The sequence below is a fragment of the Aspergillus ruber genome, assembly GCF_000600275.1.
Source record: "Aspergillus ruber CBS 135680 unplaced genomic scaffold scaffold00007, whole genome shotgun sequence".
Taxonomy (NCBI): Eukaryota; Fungi; Ascomycota; class Eurotiomycetes; order Eurotiales; family Aspergillaceae; genus Aspergillus; species Aspergillus ruber.
The window spans coordinates 287,791-303,082 of record NW_024467303.1 but is presented as its reverse complement, the minus strand read 5'-3'; the positions used below and the strand labels follow the sequence as shown (position 1 = coordinate 303,082).

Below are 15,292 nucleotides of genomic sequence, written 5' to 3'. Positions count from 1 at the left end.
CTCTACCACTTCGCCGTTGGGGACTTGAACCTCGATGCAAGACCGACTCAGGAATGCATAACGACACCAGAAACGAAAAAAGGAGAAGAAGATTCCTTGCATCGGATGAATCTTGCTCCAATTGCTTGAAGTTAATTTCCCATGCCGTAGATAGCATATGGTATGTGCCTCCAAGAAGCAGTTAGAACCGAAGTAGGTCATTCATGAAAAGCCTGCGATAGTCCTGAAGAGTTTTCTGTCTTGAGCGCACAAATGTCGCCGCTTGTACCAAAGCGAGAGGAAGTAATCCAAGAAGACTCGCAATTTTGCTTGCTTCTTCTTTTTCAATCTGGTTAGGGCAACGAATCCCAGGCCTCTCGAGCAGTAATGGCGTTGCATCGTCGGTCGTCAGGGGATCCAATACATGGCCTTCCTCCGCTAAGCTCTCAATGACAGCTTGGTCGCGACTGGTTATGATGATGTGACCCCAATTTACAGCAGGAAAATATCTGTGAATCGGCACCAAGTTTATATTGTCAGCCTTATTAAAGACTAGGAGCCACTGAGAATTCTCTGGCCTCGATAGCCAGGTTTTGACAGAACAAACTTTGTCCTTTCCCCCTTCCGAGCTGGAGGTCATGCAAGCGACCGAAATCCACTACCAAAGATGCCATTGAAGCTGCATTTAAGAAAGCCACGCCGGTTCTATATGTCGTAAAGCTTTGCACAACAAAATGCAGAGTCGTCTGTGTTCTTCCAGATCCGCCTAAGAAGGAATTTTGGCTACTGATCTTTAGTAAAATGATCCGGTCAACCAATACCCAAACCACACAATGCAAAGCTTCTTCTCCTTCGATCTTTGCCCTGGTCCTCGGCAAAGTATGCCTTCGTGCTTCCCAAGACGTTATCCCTACCACGAAACGACGAGCATGGTGAAATGGGAATGTCATATGGTATCGCAGCTTCTATTCCTTGATCAGAATAGGATGGCGGCTCTTGGATCCTTGTTCATTATCATACCTGTCTTTGGACTAGATTCTGCCTGCCGGGTGGATTCATGGCCTAGTCGCCCAAGAGGCCTTTTAAGTCTGCATAGTATAGGACGGAAAGTGCGGTTTTGAAGAGACTTGAATCTGACAATATTGCGGTGGTCGGAGTACTGGGGGATGGTGATATCTTGAGAAACGTGAAGTGCTGCAGATCTTCTTTTGAAAACCTGATTGGGCAGGCATCAATTCATGAAAGGTATGTGAAGAAAGGCGCGGTTACCAGCTTCTTCATAAAGGGGCCGATGGACGTAAACTCCAGCTCATAGAATGATACAAGACGCATTTTATTTCGTCTTTTAATAAAGCCTTCAGTGATTTCCAAGAGCACTTCAGAGTCCTTCTGGAGAGTCCCTAAGAGAACACGCGGCGGTCTAATTGGAGACCATGCAGAGACAATGTTCGCCAACAGTAACCCCATGCCCGCAAGGCTGCTTCCATTGTGAGGGGTACCTTGCATGGGTGAGAATATACAGTAAACCGTTTCAGGGCTATTAAACTTACCAAGAAGCAAGATCCCACGTACTAATTGTTGTACTTGTTCTTGCTCTTCAGAACAGCCTACCAGCAATGCCTACATTTAGTTTTGCTGATTAGGTCCCGAGGCAATTATTATTATTATTATTTAATGAAGTTTATTGTCTATACCGAGCCCTAGAGCCATGACAGACCATGATTTATGGACTCAAGGCTGACAGCTATTTTATCGTCTTTTGTCCCTATAAGTTCCTGAGGCGTTAGCCCCCTTCTGCAATCTCCTGATCCTTTTCCTCGCCCCAGACCGCCTGTATGCGCAGGGCTTTCGAGCATAGTGCTCTCCTTGTGTTTCAAGCAAGATAGGTGTGGCCTAGGCTGACTCTCAGCTAGGATACCCTCCCTGCTACTCTTCCCCTGTTCTTCTGATTGCTTCCTCCAGTGCTTCCAGTCCCTATTCATCATCTCTTCGGGCCCTTTCCGCTGTTTGCTGTAGGTATGCTCGAGGTAGAGCTGTGCTGGTACTAGCTAGGAATTGTAGCAGCGCCCTGGTAGCTCTGGGCTCTCCCAGAAGTCGCCCTTGTGGGTGCTCTTCTGCGATAGTGGGTCCCATAACTCCATATCGCTCCAAATCCCTGTAGAGCTTGTTTCGTTGGCTCGCCATTTCCGGCATTCAAAGAGAAGATGGTCTATTGTCTCCCTTGGTAGGCCACAATCTCTGCAGGTTGCATCCTCTTGGGTCTGGATTTGATGTAGATATGCTCCAATGGCTGCATGTCCTGACTTCAGTTGAAAGTACCGGCGTGCTAGGTGCTTGGGAGGCACTGCGGCTGTTGGGTCGAGCCGCCAGTTCTTCCATGGCCTGTAGGTCCCGAGGCAATGTATGCGACCTTTTTTGCGACTATCCCACCTAGGCTGTGACAAATGAAAACAATTGGGCGGGCTTTCTCCTATAGGCATGAATAAGCGGGAGAAACGAAAGAGATAGAACCTATTTACTTCGTGGTTGTCCTCAAATTAACCAATTCGGCAGGTAATTTGCAGGATATGCTGCGTAAGTCTTGCTGAGCGGTGGAATTTTTGAGGCGAGCATTGTATCCAAAAGTCATTATCCGGATATTGGGTATTGCCTCGGGCAGTAAGTCTTCCAACCAAAGGAACTCCTTTCTCTCCAACGGAAGTATGGATCGTAGGATCGTGGAGAACAGTAAGTCCTTGCCTGTTTTCACTAGTCATTTTGCGATTCGAAGATCCTACTTTCTAATAATCTGCGGGCATCCAGCCAGTATAAGATTGAAAAACACGAAATAGATACAGGTGTTTAATTTAAGCGAGTTTGCAGTAGCGGCCACGGCGCGGATTTGTCATGAAACAGTACCAATTGTAGGACTAAGGAAGCGCCGGTGATGGCTCATGCGCCGCGCTATAACGATACGCGTAGTTCACCAATGATAGCATTTCTGTCGATGCAGGTTGACTGGAAGAAGAATCGGGCAAAGCATGGCCCGTCGGTCCGCCGTGGACGTGGGGCTTGGATTATCCGTTTGTCACCGCAGTCAAGACGTTTCTACGTAGTTAGCCAAGCCGATAGACCACCGGTCTAATCAACTACTCTAGCACACTAAAAGTCACCTACAACCACATGTGGTGCAGGGCGGTCAAGCGGCGGCTCGCTATCCAAAAGTTATGGGTGGAAAGGCGGCCGTTTCTGGCCTCGAAAGCGGTCATTTTCAGCGTCAATTCCACAGGTCCTCAGATTCTAGTCGTAAACAGCAATTTATACGTCCTGTATTGCCTGACCACCCATGACATGTCTCTCCACACACTCCCCGGATATACCGGCTGTCGGCAGGCCCCGGCGAGGTCTGTGCCATGAAATTGTGCCTTTAATCCGTATACATGAAAGGACCGGGGGGGTCCCTGTAGGATGTCAGACAAGGACATGATATCGAATTTATCCTTGGCCTGGCTCAAATAGCACGGACGCATGCGCATGGGCATGCACAAGGGACATTGTCAGCTTTAAGGTATGGCAACATGGCATGTAAACACTCCTGCTCCCCTCTCTCCTGAGCGGAATAAAATATACGCCACAACTTGCCGGTGCAATCAAACTCCCCCAGATCGGCCCCGCCTCTACATCTCGGCAAACAGAATCTGGGGTAAGTTTTCTCCTCGCCTCATTGACCTATCCGGGGCAAGATGAGATCCTGATTGACATGGTATCCACCACCAGCATACCCTAACCAGTTAAACACTGCGGAATTTATCCGAGCGAGGCCCAAATGCCGACCCCGTGACCCGGATGTTTATCGTATATGCGATGCTCGAATAACAGTTAACATATTCTCATCCCGTTGCTCTGGGCCCTTTTCTTGAGATCGAGCGGCATTTGATAGATCCAAGCTTGGCCTTGATGTCGGGTAATGAACATGATGCATTACCAATCGGCATGCTTAAAAAGTCCGGGGTACTTCAATCTCTCAGCTGATTTCTCATCTGTCATAAATGGGATCATCCTCCTCTTCACTTCTTGTTCAAATCCCACGAGGTGACTGACTGCAACATGGCATTCGGGAATTTGCGTGTATACGTGCTGGCTACGGTGGCATACACTGGCTCCTTTTTATTTGGTAAGTCCTTCCAGGACTTAATTACTTTAGGTTGCGATACTGACAGGCTAGGCTATGATACTGGTGTGATGGGTAGTGTCTTGGAGCTGCCGAGCTTCAAGAGTGATTTTGGTCTTTCCGCCTCAGGAGGGTTTTCAAGCAGCGAGAGTGCGCAGGTCTCGTCCAATGTTGTTTCTCTTCTGACGGCCGGATGTTTCTTCGGTGCCATTCTGGGCGCCTTCGTCAACGAAAAATACGGTCGTCGATACTCCATCATGGGCTTCGATTTGATATTCCTTATCGGTGCCGCCGTGCAAAGCGCTGCAAACGGCTCGCTCTCCTATATCTACGGCGGACGTGTGATTGCAGGATTCGGAATCGGTGGCATGTCCTCCATCACCCCCGTCTTTGTTTCTGAGAATTGTCCCCCGAAAATCCGTGGCCGTATCGCCGGTCTGTTCCAGGAATTCCTCGTCATCGGTGTCACAGTGGCCTACTGGCTTTGCTACGGGGTTGGCGAAAACATCGCCCCTACGACTAAACAATGGCGGATCCCCATTGCCTTTCAGCTCGTGCCTGGCGGTCTAATGCTTATCGGGATGTTCTTCCTGACCGAATCCCCCCGTTGGCTCTCCAAAGAAAACCGCCACGAGGAAGCCCTCAAGGCCCTTGCATACATGCGTAGCAAGCCTATCGACGACCCAGACGTCCAGGCTGAATTTTCCGAAATCAAAATAGCCGTCGAGCACGAAGTCGAAGAAACACAAGGCCTGACATGGCGCGAGACCCTCCAATCTGGCAACCGTCTACGCTTCCTCAACTGCTTTATCATGATGTTCTGGCAACAGTTCTCCGGCACAAACAGCATCGGATACTACGCACCCCAGCTCTTCCAAACCGTTGGTGTCACGGGCGGCAACACCAGTCTGTTCACCACTGGTATCTATGGTGTGGTCAAGGTCGTGGCCACGGGTATATTCCTGATCATCGGTATCGACAAGATTGGCCGTCGTTGGTCCCTCATCATCGGCGGCTGGTGGATGAGTGCCATCATGTTCGTTCTGGGTGCGGTGCTGGTCAGCAAGCCCCCTAATCCGGACAGCACGGACGGGGGTATCTCCTCTGCCTCTCTTGCCATGGTCGTCATGATTTATCTGTATGTCATCGGCTACTCCGCCTCCTGGGGTCCGATTCCCTGGGTATATGTGTCTGAGATCTTTCCCACCCGTCTGCGTGCGTACGGTGTCGGTCTGGGTTCTGCTACGCAGTGGTTATTCAACTTCGTCATTACCTACATCACCCCCGCGGCTATTTCCAACATTGGTTGGCGCACGTTTATCATGTTCGGTATCTTCTGCTTTACCATGGGTGTCTGGGTATTCCTCTTCGTCCGGGAGACCAAGGCCCGCTCGCTCGAGGAGATGGACGTCCTCTTTGAACGAACATTTGCATTCGGGCACCTGCGGGACATCGAGCACCGGCCTGAAACGAAATTGGATGATTCGAAGGGCGAAATTACCGAGCATGCGGAGGACGTTGACCGCCGGTAATCAAATTTCTATTCCATTAGCAATAGCGAATAAGGGTATAGCAATGATACACCCATTCCAATAACCGGGTTCGTTCATAATCCGACGACACTTCTTGTAGATCCTCCCGTACCCCGTGTAAAATCTTTAAAAGGGTAGATAGGTGGGACCGACGCCTTTCCCTTCCGAGTCGGATGTCCGACCTATCTCACAAGATCTCCGACGATCCACTGCGATTTCTACTCCGATTCTCAACAAGCTCCTTATACCATCATTTAACCAACATCTATCCTAATATGCTCAAAATCCTCTTCCATCGAGGCCTTTCCGCCAGCGGCGGCGCCCTGGCCGTAACAATGGGGACATATCTCTACACTACCTGGGATATCCAGGCGCTTCCGATATCGAATTCGTCAGACCCGATATTCCAGAACAAGCATTACAGAAAATACAACCCAAACGATAACCCCACCGTACATGATTTGCACGTTATGAACGTCCCCTTTTCGCAGATCGAACCGTCGCTGTTGGAGAATCGGGAGAGATTAGTCGAGCGGTATTGCGGTGGTGTGTGGGGAGGTTTTGGTTAGTGTTCACTTCAACGAATGCAAACTACACATTTCATGGTACAGCAACATAGCTAATCTTAAACACAGGATTTACTATTCAACGCAACCTCCTGAGATGCTTCACTACCACAGAGAACCATCTCTGGTCAAAATCTGACCTCCTCGCATCACGCTATAACCCAGGGACCACAATAACAGACGAATTTCTCGTCCTGCAAAAATCCCCTGATGCTATTATCGTCCGGGGTGGCGACAAAGTCACCAACCAAGACTTACGGCCATTGGACGCATTAATCGAGATGACTATCAATGTGAAGCCGGACGAGGAAGTAGTCGAGTTCGGGTTCAAGTCGGTCTTTTTCCAGGGGATTGGGAGGAATAAGGGACTGCCTATGCCGAGGTTTGTTGTTTGGTTGCATGAATTGTATGCAAAGGCATTGTTGGGGTCTGGGGTGCGGTATGTTCTAAGGTGAAATGGAGCCCGAATGAATTGTGGTGTCCGGTGCTGAGGTATTATGGCGTATGCTTACGGCATAAATTGTATTCTACTGTACTCTATTCTCTACGTACTCAAGTCTTCACTCTCCATTCTCATTAATCTCTACGGCAACGATCTGCTCAGCTAGCTGAACTTGCTGTGCCTGCCCTTTTGCGGAGCCCGTACTATGACGAATACTAAGCTGGCCACAACCTGCGATTTGTACGAGCATAAATTTGCTGTAGAATAGAAAAGATTTACCTATCAGCGAGCCCCATTTAAAAGAGGAAAGAAATAGAAAAGGATTAAAAAGTAAAAGCCGTCAAGCTCCTTTCAAGCAAACAGCGCTGAAACTGAGCCATCGCGGATCATTCTCGGGTTTGATCTAAGGGGGAAATTGGAATTGCTTATGAAGTCTAGCTGGAATAGCTTTCAATTTATTAAAAAGCACATGTTGCCGTTGTTCTGTTACTACTGATTAATCTTTTTCATTTACTCTATTTCCCATTTTCCATATATTAGATTTATGGCGCACCATACTCAAACAAGACCGGTTAGGAATCTGTTGATGCACTTGTAGAAGAGCAACATTGGAAGCAACCAGATTCCTTAGCATAAATGCACACACGATATATCATATGTGTGTAGGATTATTGATCCAACCTGCGACATTGCAAACCGGCTCTTGCTTCGGATACGGCTCCCATACTGGTAGAAGAGATATCTGGCATGGATGTCAGTTAGACAAGGCTCAAAATAAAAGAGAAAAGCGAAGGGTAAATCAGCCATGGCGTAAAATGCAAGCCCATCAGCACTTACGGAAAGGGAGTCATGACAAGGGTCAGGAACGCTAGAAGGGAAGTCGCTTAGTGATAACTGAGTTTGTTGTACACTGCATAGTCATTAGTTATAATGACCAGGCATTTACTACGTCCACCGCAGTTGAAACAAGCACTTTATGCAAACTATAGGCACTCAGCCCCGGTCTCATTCTGGGGACAATGCAAGCAAACTTCACTTTTCATTTTCTCTTTCAATTGATAATACATCCACTGCAAGACCCACTCCTTCTCAGAAGATTTAATTTCTAAGCAACGACCGGAGATAAATGCGGGTCTCCGAGTGACTCGATTTTCTCGGACTTCGGAAGCAAAACGTGGTCTGGTCCGTTATTTATATCTGTATTCTATAACTCTACTTCTACAGAGCACAGAATATAGACCTACACACGATTCATCTTCAATCACAATGCCCAACGTCCTAATCACCGGCAGTGCTCGCGGCCTCGGCCTCGAGATGGTCAAGCGGTTCTCGTCGCAAGGAGATTTTGTCATCGCCACATCTCGAAAGCCCAGTCCCGGGATCAAGGAAGTCGTTGAGCAGTCGAATGGTCGTGTCGTGTTTGTTCCGCTTGAGGTCACTGATGACTCCAGTGTTGCCCAGTCCGTCAAGGAGGTCCAGTCGATTCTGGGCCAGTCGGGTCTGGACATCCTCGTCAACTGTGCGGGAGTTATTGCGGATTTAGATGGCAAGGTGGCGCAGATGCATGTGTACATGAATGCGAGTTATAGGAACGGTGCTAACGAGACATAGGGATGATCTTGCATGGCATATGTCTGTGAACGTGACAGGCGTGCACAATGTCACCCGCGCATACCTTCCTCTGATGCAGAGCGGACAAGTAAAGAAGGTTATTAACATGTTAGTCTGCCTTATACCCCTATTCTCCGAACATGTTCTAACTTAAAATCAGCTCGAGCGCCCTTGGATCCATCACGAACGCCCCGCACATGACCTTCTCTGCTACCCCGGCCTACAAAATCAGCAAAGCGGCTCTCAATGCGTTGACGGTGCAATATGCCTTGTCCTACCAAGATGAGGGCTTTACTTTCGTCGCACTGTGTCCTGGCGTGAGTTTCCTTCCCTGGTTATCTATTACCCGGCAACTAACAAAAACAGTGGGTTAAAACCGACATGGGCAGCGAAAAAGCCCATCTCACAGTTGACGAAGGGGTAAACGGTATTATGGAGGTCATCAACTCTGTCGAGCAGGAAGATAACGGCAAGTTCAAGAACACTTATCACGCCGGATGGGACTTTTACGATGGCAAGGGAATTCCTTTCTAAGCATTTTCTATTTGTGTTCGGGGATCCGAACTGTTCCGGAAGGTGGGCCGTCGGCAGTTTGGTTGGGACGAAGGATTCTGTCAATCAATAATTGCTTATCAACTTCTCTACTATTGTGTCGGAAATCATTCTACGTATATTAGAGAGAATGTCACAGGGGTATTTCATTGGGGATATCTTATCTGCCGTAAGCCCACTTACTACCTTTTCCAACATATTGGATTTCAGTGGGGTGATTTAGACTTACTCGGTTCTAGTGCGATCGATGTCATTCGAGAAAGGTCTTTGCCCTTCAATTTTTCTGGTCCAATTAATGTTCTTGGCTTATACAGCCGTAGGTCAAATGCGATAGACAGAAATACTGTGCGAATTGCGCGGACGCCGGCGTCGAATGCCAACGGGCTCGGCCGGGAAGGTCAAGGAAAAGACCATTGCCAGGGTTTGCGGCATCTGATCCATGATGACAGTGCTGCTGTGCTAATAGAAGCAGTAGCTTGACTCCGGAGGAGAGTATACTTCACCTAGAAAGACCAGCTCTTACACCTCTGTCGCAAAGGTGCAATTCCATTCCTAACTTCGAAATTGCTAAATGACCGAATTGAAACTAATGCGTTGTTCAGAGGTGGCCGGCTTTCGGCAAATTTAGATGATAGCGAGATCGAGGAGGTTTTGGCAAGGCAGAGACGACGTATTGATACTCGCCAGCACTTGGAAGAGCGTGCAGAGAGCGACGATGGCACTGATTGTTCCAACCATCATGCAATACGTGCAAGATCAGTCATCCAGCTGGAGTTGGGTGACAGTAGACATACCAGTCAAAAGCAACAAACTGTTCTCAGAGCCGCTCTCCAGCTGGTAAACCAAATCGGAAGATGTGAGAAAAAGCAGCCAGGCGAGAACATCGGGAATGAGACCACGGACGCTACTACTGAGGAATCCGTTACTGTACCAGGAGCGCCTCCATCAGAGTTACTACTGATGCTCTTGCATCCAAATGCCGGGCCCCAGTGGCCAGACCATATATCGAACAAGACACTCGAGAAAATGGCCGCGACTCTCATGAAGGGCGATTGCCAAGGTCAATTGTTCCATCAATACTGCGTCTGCATTTACGTCAAGGCGATTGGGCATTTCTATCAACTCTCGAGGATAATAACTAGCCCCATTGTCAGGGACCAGCTCGTTCAGTCGAGAAATGCTTACATCGCAGCTACTCTTCGGAGTATGCGTCAATTCAACATTCTCGCGTCGCCGAGCCTGCAGTCCATTCAGTCCCTTGTGTCGAGTGTAAGCGCTGAAGTCAATTACCATGGCCTGAGACTAACACGGATAGGCCTTGTTGATGCAGCAACTGGGAGATGTCAAACAATGCTGGACTTTAAACTCATACGCTGCTCAGCAAATAGTTGCACTCGGTTACGATCGTATTCGCAGCATACCTACTCGCTCACAGATCGAAGAGGAGATACACAGCGCCGTATATTGGTGCTACTATATGGATAGAACTGTCAGCGCACTTCTTTTGCGGCGTACAGCTTTACCTGATCTTAATGTATCTCCGACAGAGCTTATTGCCTCTATACAGCAGTCACCATATGACCCGCTGATCCGGATTCTGCTGGATTTCGCGCAGATCCAAGGGCACCTGCTTGCGTTTTCATCGCACTTGAAACGAGCTGATTCCAGGTACATTTTGGACACTTGCAATTTTATCGAGGAGAGGATGTATATCATCTCTAATGATCTACAATCCGTAAGCTACCTGGCCTCTTGCCATTTCCAACAGATCCGACTGACAACAGCGGGACAGAGCCGCGAATCACTCCCAGAAATGCTTCAATATGACTGGGTTGCCGCTGATTTCTGCTACTATGCAATCTACGTGGAAATCCTCCGAACACGTCTGAGATGCACATTCACCCCACTAGTACATAGAGAATGTCTAACCTACGCCCGAAAATCCCTGGAAGCGTTTCGATTTCTGCAGCAACACCGCGCTGAGTTGGGATTTGACGATCCATACCCATCTTTTTTGACATGGTTTGTTCGCCCTTTCTGCTCTTAGAGTCTTGCTGACAATGTCGCAGGACATTGCTTTTATACCCACTCAGCCCTTTCTTTGTCGTTTTCTGCAACATCATCGGAACACTAGACAAGGACGACCATGTGATCATGCACCAGATTACCACCGGTCTATCAGAATTCAAGCGCGACCCGCACCTGGAAAAAGTCCTCAGCCTCCTTACTTCACTCGACCGGCTTTGCGAGCCGCTATTTCATGAAGATGTAGAGGTAATTTCCCAGTCTAATCCACAAATGCAACGACCAGCAGAGACGCCCCCCACGGTTCGAATTTTTCCAAATGCCTGGGATAATATAGACCTGGGACAAGATACATCCAATTCTGAGATAGGGGCTTCGACCGATTGGCTTATGTGGCAGCTTTTTAATAGCGAGGTGCCGTTGGGGTGGCTTAATCCGGACTTTCCTATCCTGTAATATAGATACCATAGCAAACCGGCAAACGTCCGGGAATACACTTTACGCTGCAGTGATCTTTATACGACCAATGACGAGATTGGTTATAATTCCCTTGACGTAAAGGAAAAAGAATAACCCTAACTCAACCGGATTATACACGATCAGGTTAGGTGGACAGTGAGTTACCGTTTCGGTTCGGCCGTCGGATTTCCGAAACTTTGCCAAGTTTGACGGAAGAACAGTTTATATACTCTAATTTTGTACCTGAATATTGGCTAAAGTCTCCATTGATGCGAAAACATACTTCTCAGCAAGCCCATGTATATCCGCACGGCTGTAATTGCTCATTCTTGCTAGATATCTCTGGACCCAAACATGACTAACACAAAACTCCCTACAGACAACGACACCGGCCACACAATCAGCATCATGTCGGCAAGTCTTGGAGAGCCTTACACACAGCGGCGTCTTTCTGGGCCTGGAAGTCAAGCACACTGACGGAAGCATCGCCGAGGCAACGTTTATGTAGCGCTACAATGCTATCTACTTATACGAAAGTCCATGAAGCCATCGCCCGAAGATGCGGCTTACACAATTTGTAACGGATCGCAAATCTTGAAAGACCGTACAACACTTGCGCGCAGTGGATGTTGTAAACATCATTGTTCAAATAATACGCCAGTATATGTTTTAACCTGACATGCAATGCTCCTGAAGCTGGTGTCAGTATACATTGCTGACACATGGCGCTTACACGAAATCTAATCCAATATAGCAACTCGGCAAGGCTAATTGCTTGACCATGGAAAATATCTACACAGCCATAAGAAAATAAGGGCAATGGCGAGAACAACAAATATAAAGATACGAGGTTTAGCTATGCGCCAAATCCTAATGGTACCATACATACGTGATTTACGAATGTTGGCAATAAGACCCGGCCGTCCGCCATTGCTTGTTTCTAACAATACAGCATCGCATTATCGACACCATAGCCAGCGAAAAGTCACAAAATCCGTTCGAAACCCTGGACATTCCTTCCGATAATGTGGCTGGACCATCAAATATCAATGCAGTCAACGCAGAATCCCCGCCGTACACCTCAACAGCAACAGAATTTGGCACCGAATCAGCACCCCAGCCAGGCACTGCTCGATCAAACAATCCAATAGCGATCCCTGCGATAGAACCGTCCTTTGACTCTCCCTTCCTCCGCACCTACACCCCAGTATTAACAGCCTCCAACCTCCCCCGCGGATCCTTCTTCGCGTTCTTCGACCGCTGTGGATAGGTAGAGACATGAGCAGAGTAGGGTTGATCCAGTTCAGAAGAAGGGGAATGAGACAGATCCGGTGAGTCTGGAAGTGGGCGGAGAAGCGAGTCTTTTTATGAAGAGATGAAGTTTCGGGAATGCTTATGGCTTTTTATACGGTCGAATGTATAGCATAGAGATGTCTAATGGTTTACATAAAGTGTTCTAGCTAGCTATCATCTTGCTAGCTGGAATATGGATGTTACGGAATGACACAATTAATCCCCTTGGATAAAGCACTCTACTGAATGCTCACAAACCAGTTCTGAAAATCTAACCAAGTAATTCACCACTTTCTATAGTCGTCCACTCAAGAACCACATCATTCACAGCATCAGCGACAACCACTGAGCGACTGTAACTGTCATGGCTTCCCCGATCCAGAGGAGGTCCCGACGGCAAAGACTTAAAATCCTCCGGTGAGCTAGCATGACCCTGCTCCACAGACGTAAGCGCCATCGGACTAAACTCCCCAAGCCATGGTGCTGCTGCTTTCTGATCAACGGTTACCGCTGCAGCAGGATGGTTGATACCACTGAAGTCCGACTCGAAGGAGGAGTACGGGCTACAACAAGCCGCGGGTAATCCGGCGTCACTGCCAAAATATGCAGGCACCAGTCGTGCTTTTCGCTTCTTTCTGCTCGCTGCAGGGCTTTGTATAGCTTGCGATTCGGATACCGAATCTTCACAAGCCAGCTGTGAAAGATTCTGTCTATTGGCGGACTGGAATAGTATTTCCTCGGCCAAATTCAGATCCATGACGCCGCTGCGGATACGTCGGTGTCGGCTTGGTTCGAGGGTGTATTTGCAGGCGTCGACTCGGTCGAGAAGGTCTCTGAACAGGATTTGGTACTCTTTTATTTCTGTCGGGAGGGGGTCGCATGCAGTGCTTGTGGTACTTGCTGTATCCTGGCTGATGGATGAGGACAACGCTTGAAAGTGATTGTTCACCTGGACCGACTCGATGGCTGTTTTGAGATTGGTGTATTTTTCCTCGTTGGCCTTTTTCTCTGCCACGAGGAGATTTATAAGTTCTCGTTGTTCTTTTAAGAGAGGGGACTCGGATTTACTATATCTGTTAGTCAACATCAACATTATGCAAGGTGAGACATACCACCGAATCTGCCCGGCATATATAATCACATTCAACATCAGCAATACAGTACTCTTCAATCTCTCCAAATTAGTCCTCATTGCATCGAGATCTCCTTCCATCAGCGCGAGCCCAAACTTTCTCGTCACACGAGCGACTCGATTCTTCGTATTATCGCGCCTCTGCTCCTCAACCGCATGGTCGATCTTATCAAACACCCTCCTACACTCCTCCAAAACCTCCTGCGCAGTAAGGAACGCCTGAGCTGAGTACAGCCTCGTTTCCGCATCCTCGTTCAAACTATCCCCCAATTGATGCAAAATACTGCACGTCAGCGAAACATCGCTCGACAGATTCTGAATACTCTCATTCGATTCCTTAACCTGGCGGTAGAAAGTGCACAGTTTGACCGCAAGCTTGGTACCCAGTTCAGCTACTTGAATGATGCTCGCTGCGATACCGATAGCTTCGAGACCAGACATGGCTCGTGTGTTTTTGCATTAGATCGGTGGCTGCGAGATTGTCAGCCCGCTGCCCCTCATCAATCCACACTAGATTTTACAGGGACACAGCCAATCCGGTGCTCCGTTCGGCAAATCGTGACCCGCATTAATGCAAAACCGTCGGGTCTTGTGTGCGATGAGCGCTAGCGATATATGAGGGAGATCATGTCTGTTATCATGGAGATGCTTGTAAGGAGCCTTAGGGAATGTTATGTCACTCCAATATAGCCGAATGATCTCGGTATCCGGCCAGGTCTGCCATTACCAGGTTCTAAGGGTGTTGTTCAATTGTTCATGTAAAACGAGAGCCTTCAAATTCCCTGGTCAGGTTAGTTTTGCCCTTTCTGGTAGACTCCCGGTATGCTGTACTGTAAACGCCGCCTGCCAGGCCTCCCAAGTATAGAAGAGCTCTCCCACACTGTTCTGACCTCGTCCCCTCCCAGATGCTTTCCTCTTCCTAAACTTCCTCCCATATTCTGCATTCATCCATATTCCTGGTTATTTGGGCCCCATCGTCCCTCTTTTTTTCTTTTTATTTCAGAAACTGCGGCTGTGCCCTCCTCTCGCTTCCACTTCCAGTTTCATTTGCCCCGTTACCCTCCGTCCACATTGACCAGTGTTTTGAGCTGATCCTGTCTCCCTCTATCTTTTATATGGTGAATTGGTTCATATTCTCTGCTTCCATATGTTTTACTAGACAATGCATTTACATGAGGTCTTGCTTTTCCGGCCACTCCACCAATGGTATCTGTGACGGTCTCAACATAAGTCTATCGGTAAATTACCTAGCAAAATACTAACATGTATAAGGAAAAAAAAAAAAAAAAAAGTAGCTAGGCTACCAGCGCGGCACGATCTAGTGTGTGCGAATGGGGTTCCTGCCCTATATTCAAACAGGATAAAGTAGTCAAACATCTCATGCCGCTAGTGAGTACCCTGCACTCCGTGATAATTCTAGTCGTGAATTCCCGAGTCTTGACGGATCTGTGACCAAATTAGTTTAGTCTCATAGCAAGCTAGCGTGTGTATGATTGGATCCTAACAAAATATTGCAACGTAAAGTCAGACTTTATGTCAAGTCCAATGCTC

General features: G+C 48.0%; 5 protein-coding genes across 5 annotated transcripts; 4 read left to right on the top strand and 1 right to left on the bottom strand.

Annotated features, from left to right (window-relative positions):
- Positions 1 to 3,649: 3,649 nt before the first annotated feature.
- On the top strand, positions 3,650 to 5,713 carry EURHEDRAFT_475148 (MFS quinate transporter). Its single transcript, XM_040785401.1, has 3 exons — positions 3,650 to 3,661; positions 3,736 to 4,132; positions 4,184 to 5,713. Exons 2-3 carry the CDS (start codon positions 4,066 to 4,068, stop codon positions 5,659 to 5,661), a joined length of 1,545 nt encoding a protein of 514 aa, XP_040640466.1. The 5' UTR covers positions 3,650 to 3,661; positions 3,736 to 4,065; the 3' UTR covers positions 5,662 to 5,713.
- A 199-nt stretch (positions 5,714 to 5,912) lies between these two features.
- On the top strand, positions 5,913 to 6,868 carry EURHEDRAFT_496721 (uncharacterized protein). The gene is made up of 2 exons (XM_040785683.1): positions 5,913 to 6,225; positions 6,297 to 6,868. The coding sequence occupies exons 1-2, from the start codon at positions 5,937 to 5,939 to the stop codon at positions 6,680 to 6,682; spliced, it is 675 nt and encodes a 224-aa protein (XP_040640465.1). The 5' UTR covers positions 5,913 to 5,936; the 3' UTR covers positions 6,683 to 6,868.
- A 956-nt stretch (positions 6,869 to 7,824) lies between these two features.
- Positions 7,825 to 9,244, top strand: EURHEDRAFT_338273 (SDR family oxidoreductase). The gene is made up of 4 exons (XM_040778393.1): positions 7,825 to 8,231; positions 8,281 to 8,388; positions 8,441 to 8,597; positions 8,647 to 9,244. Exons 1-4 carry the CDS (start codon positions 7,936 to 7,938, stop codon positions 8,812 to 8,814), a joined length of 729 nt encoding a protein of 242 aa, XP_040640464.1. The 5' UTR covers positions 7,825 to 7,935; the 3' UTR covers positions 8,815 to 9,244.
- Positions 9,245 to 9,534: 290 nt separating this feature from the next.
- Positions 9,535 to 11,313, top strand: EURHEDRAFT_452157 (fungal specific transcription factor domain-containing protein; the record flags this gene model as incomplete). Its single annotated transcript, XM_040784011.1, has 4 exons — positions 9,535 to 10,101; positions 10,148 to 10,567; positions 10,625 to 10,854; positions 10,902 to 11,313. Coding segments are annotated over 4 exons (1,629 nt in total), but the record flags the coding sequence as incomplete, so codon positions are not given.
- A 1,382-nt stretch (positions 11,314 to 12,695) lies between these two features.
- Positions 12,696 to 14,210, bottom strand: EURHEDRAFT_384996 (uncharacterized protein). The gene is made up of 2 exons (XM_040779638.1): positions 13,722 to 14,210; positions 12,696 to 13,676 (listed from the first exon to the last, which is right to left on the bottom strand). The coding sequence occupies exons 1-2, from the start codon at positions 14,180 to 14,182 to the stop codon at positions 12,881 to 12,883; spliced, it is 1,257 nt and encodes a 418-aa protein (XP_040640462.1). The 5' UTR covers positions 14,183 to 14,210; the 3' UTR covers positions 12,696 to 12,880.
- Between the last annotated feature and the right edge of the window lie 1,082 nt (positions 14,211 to 15,292).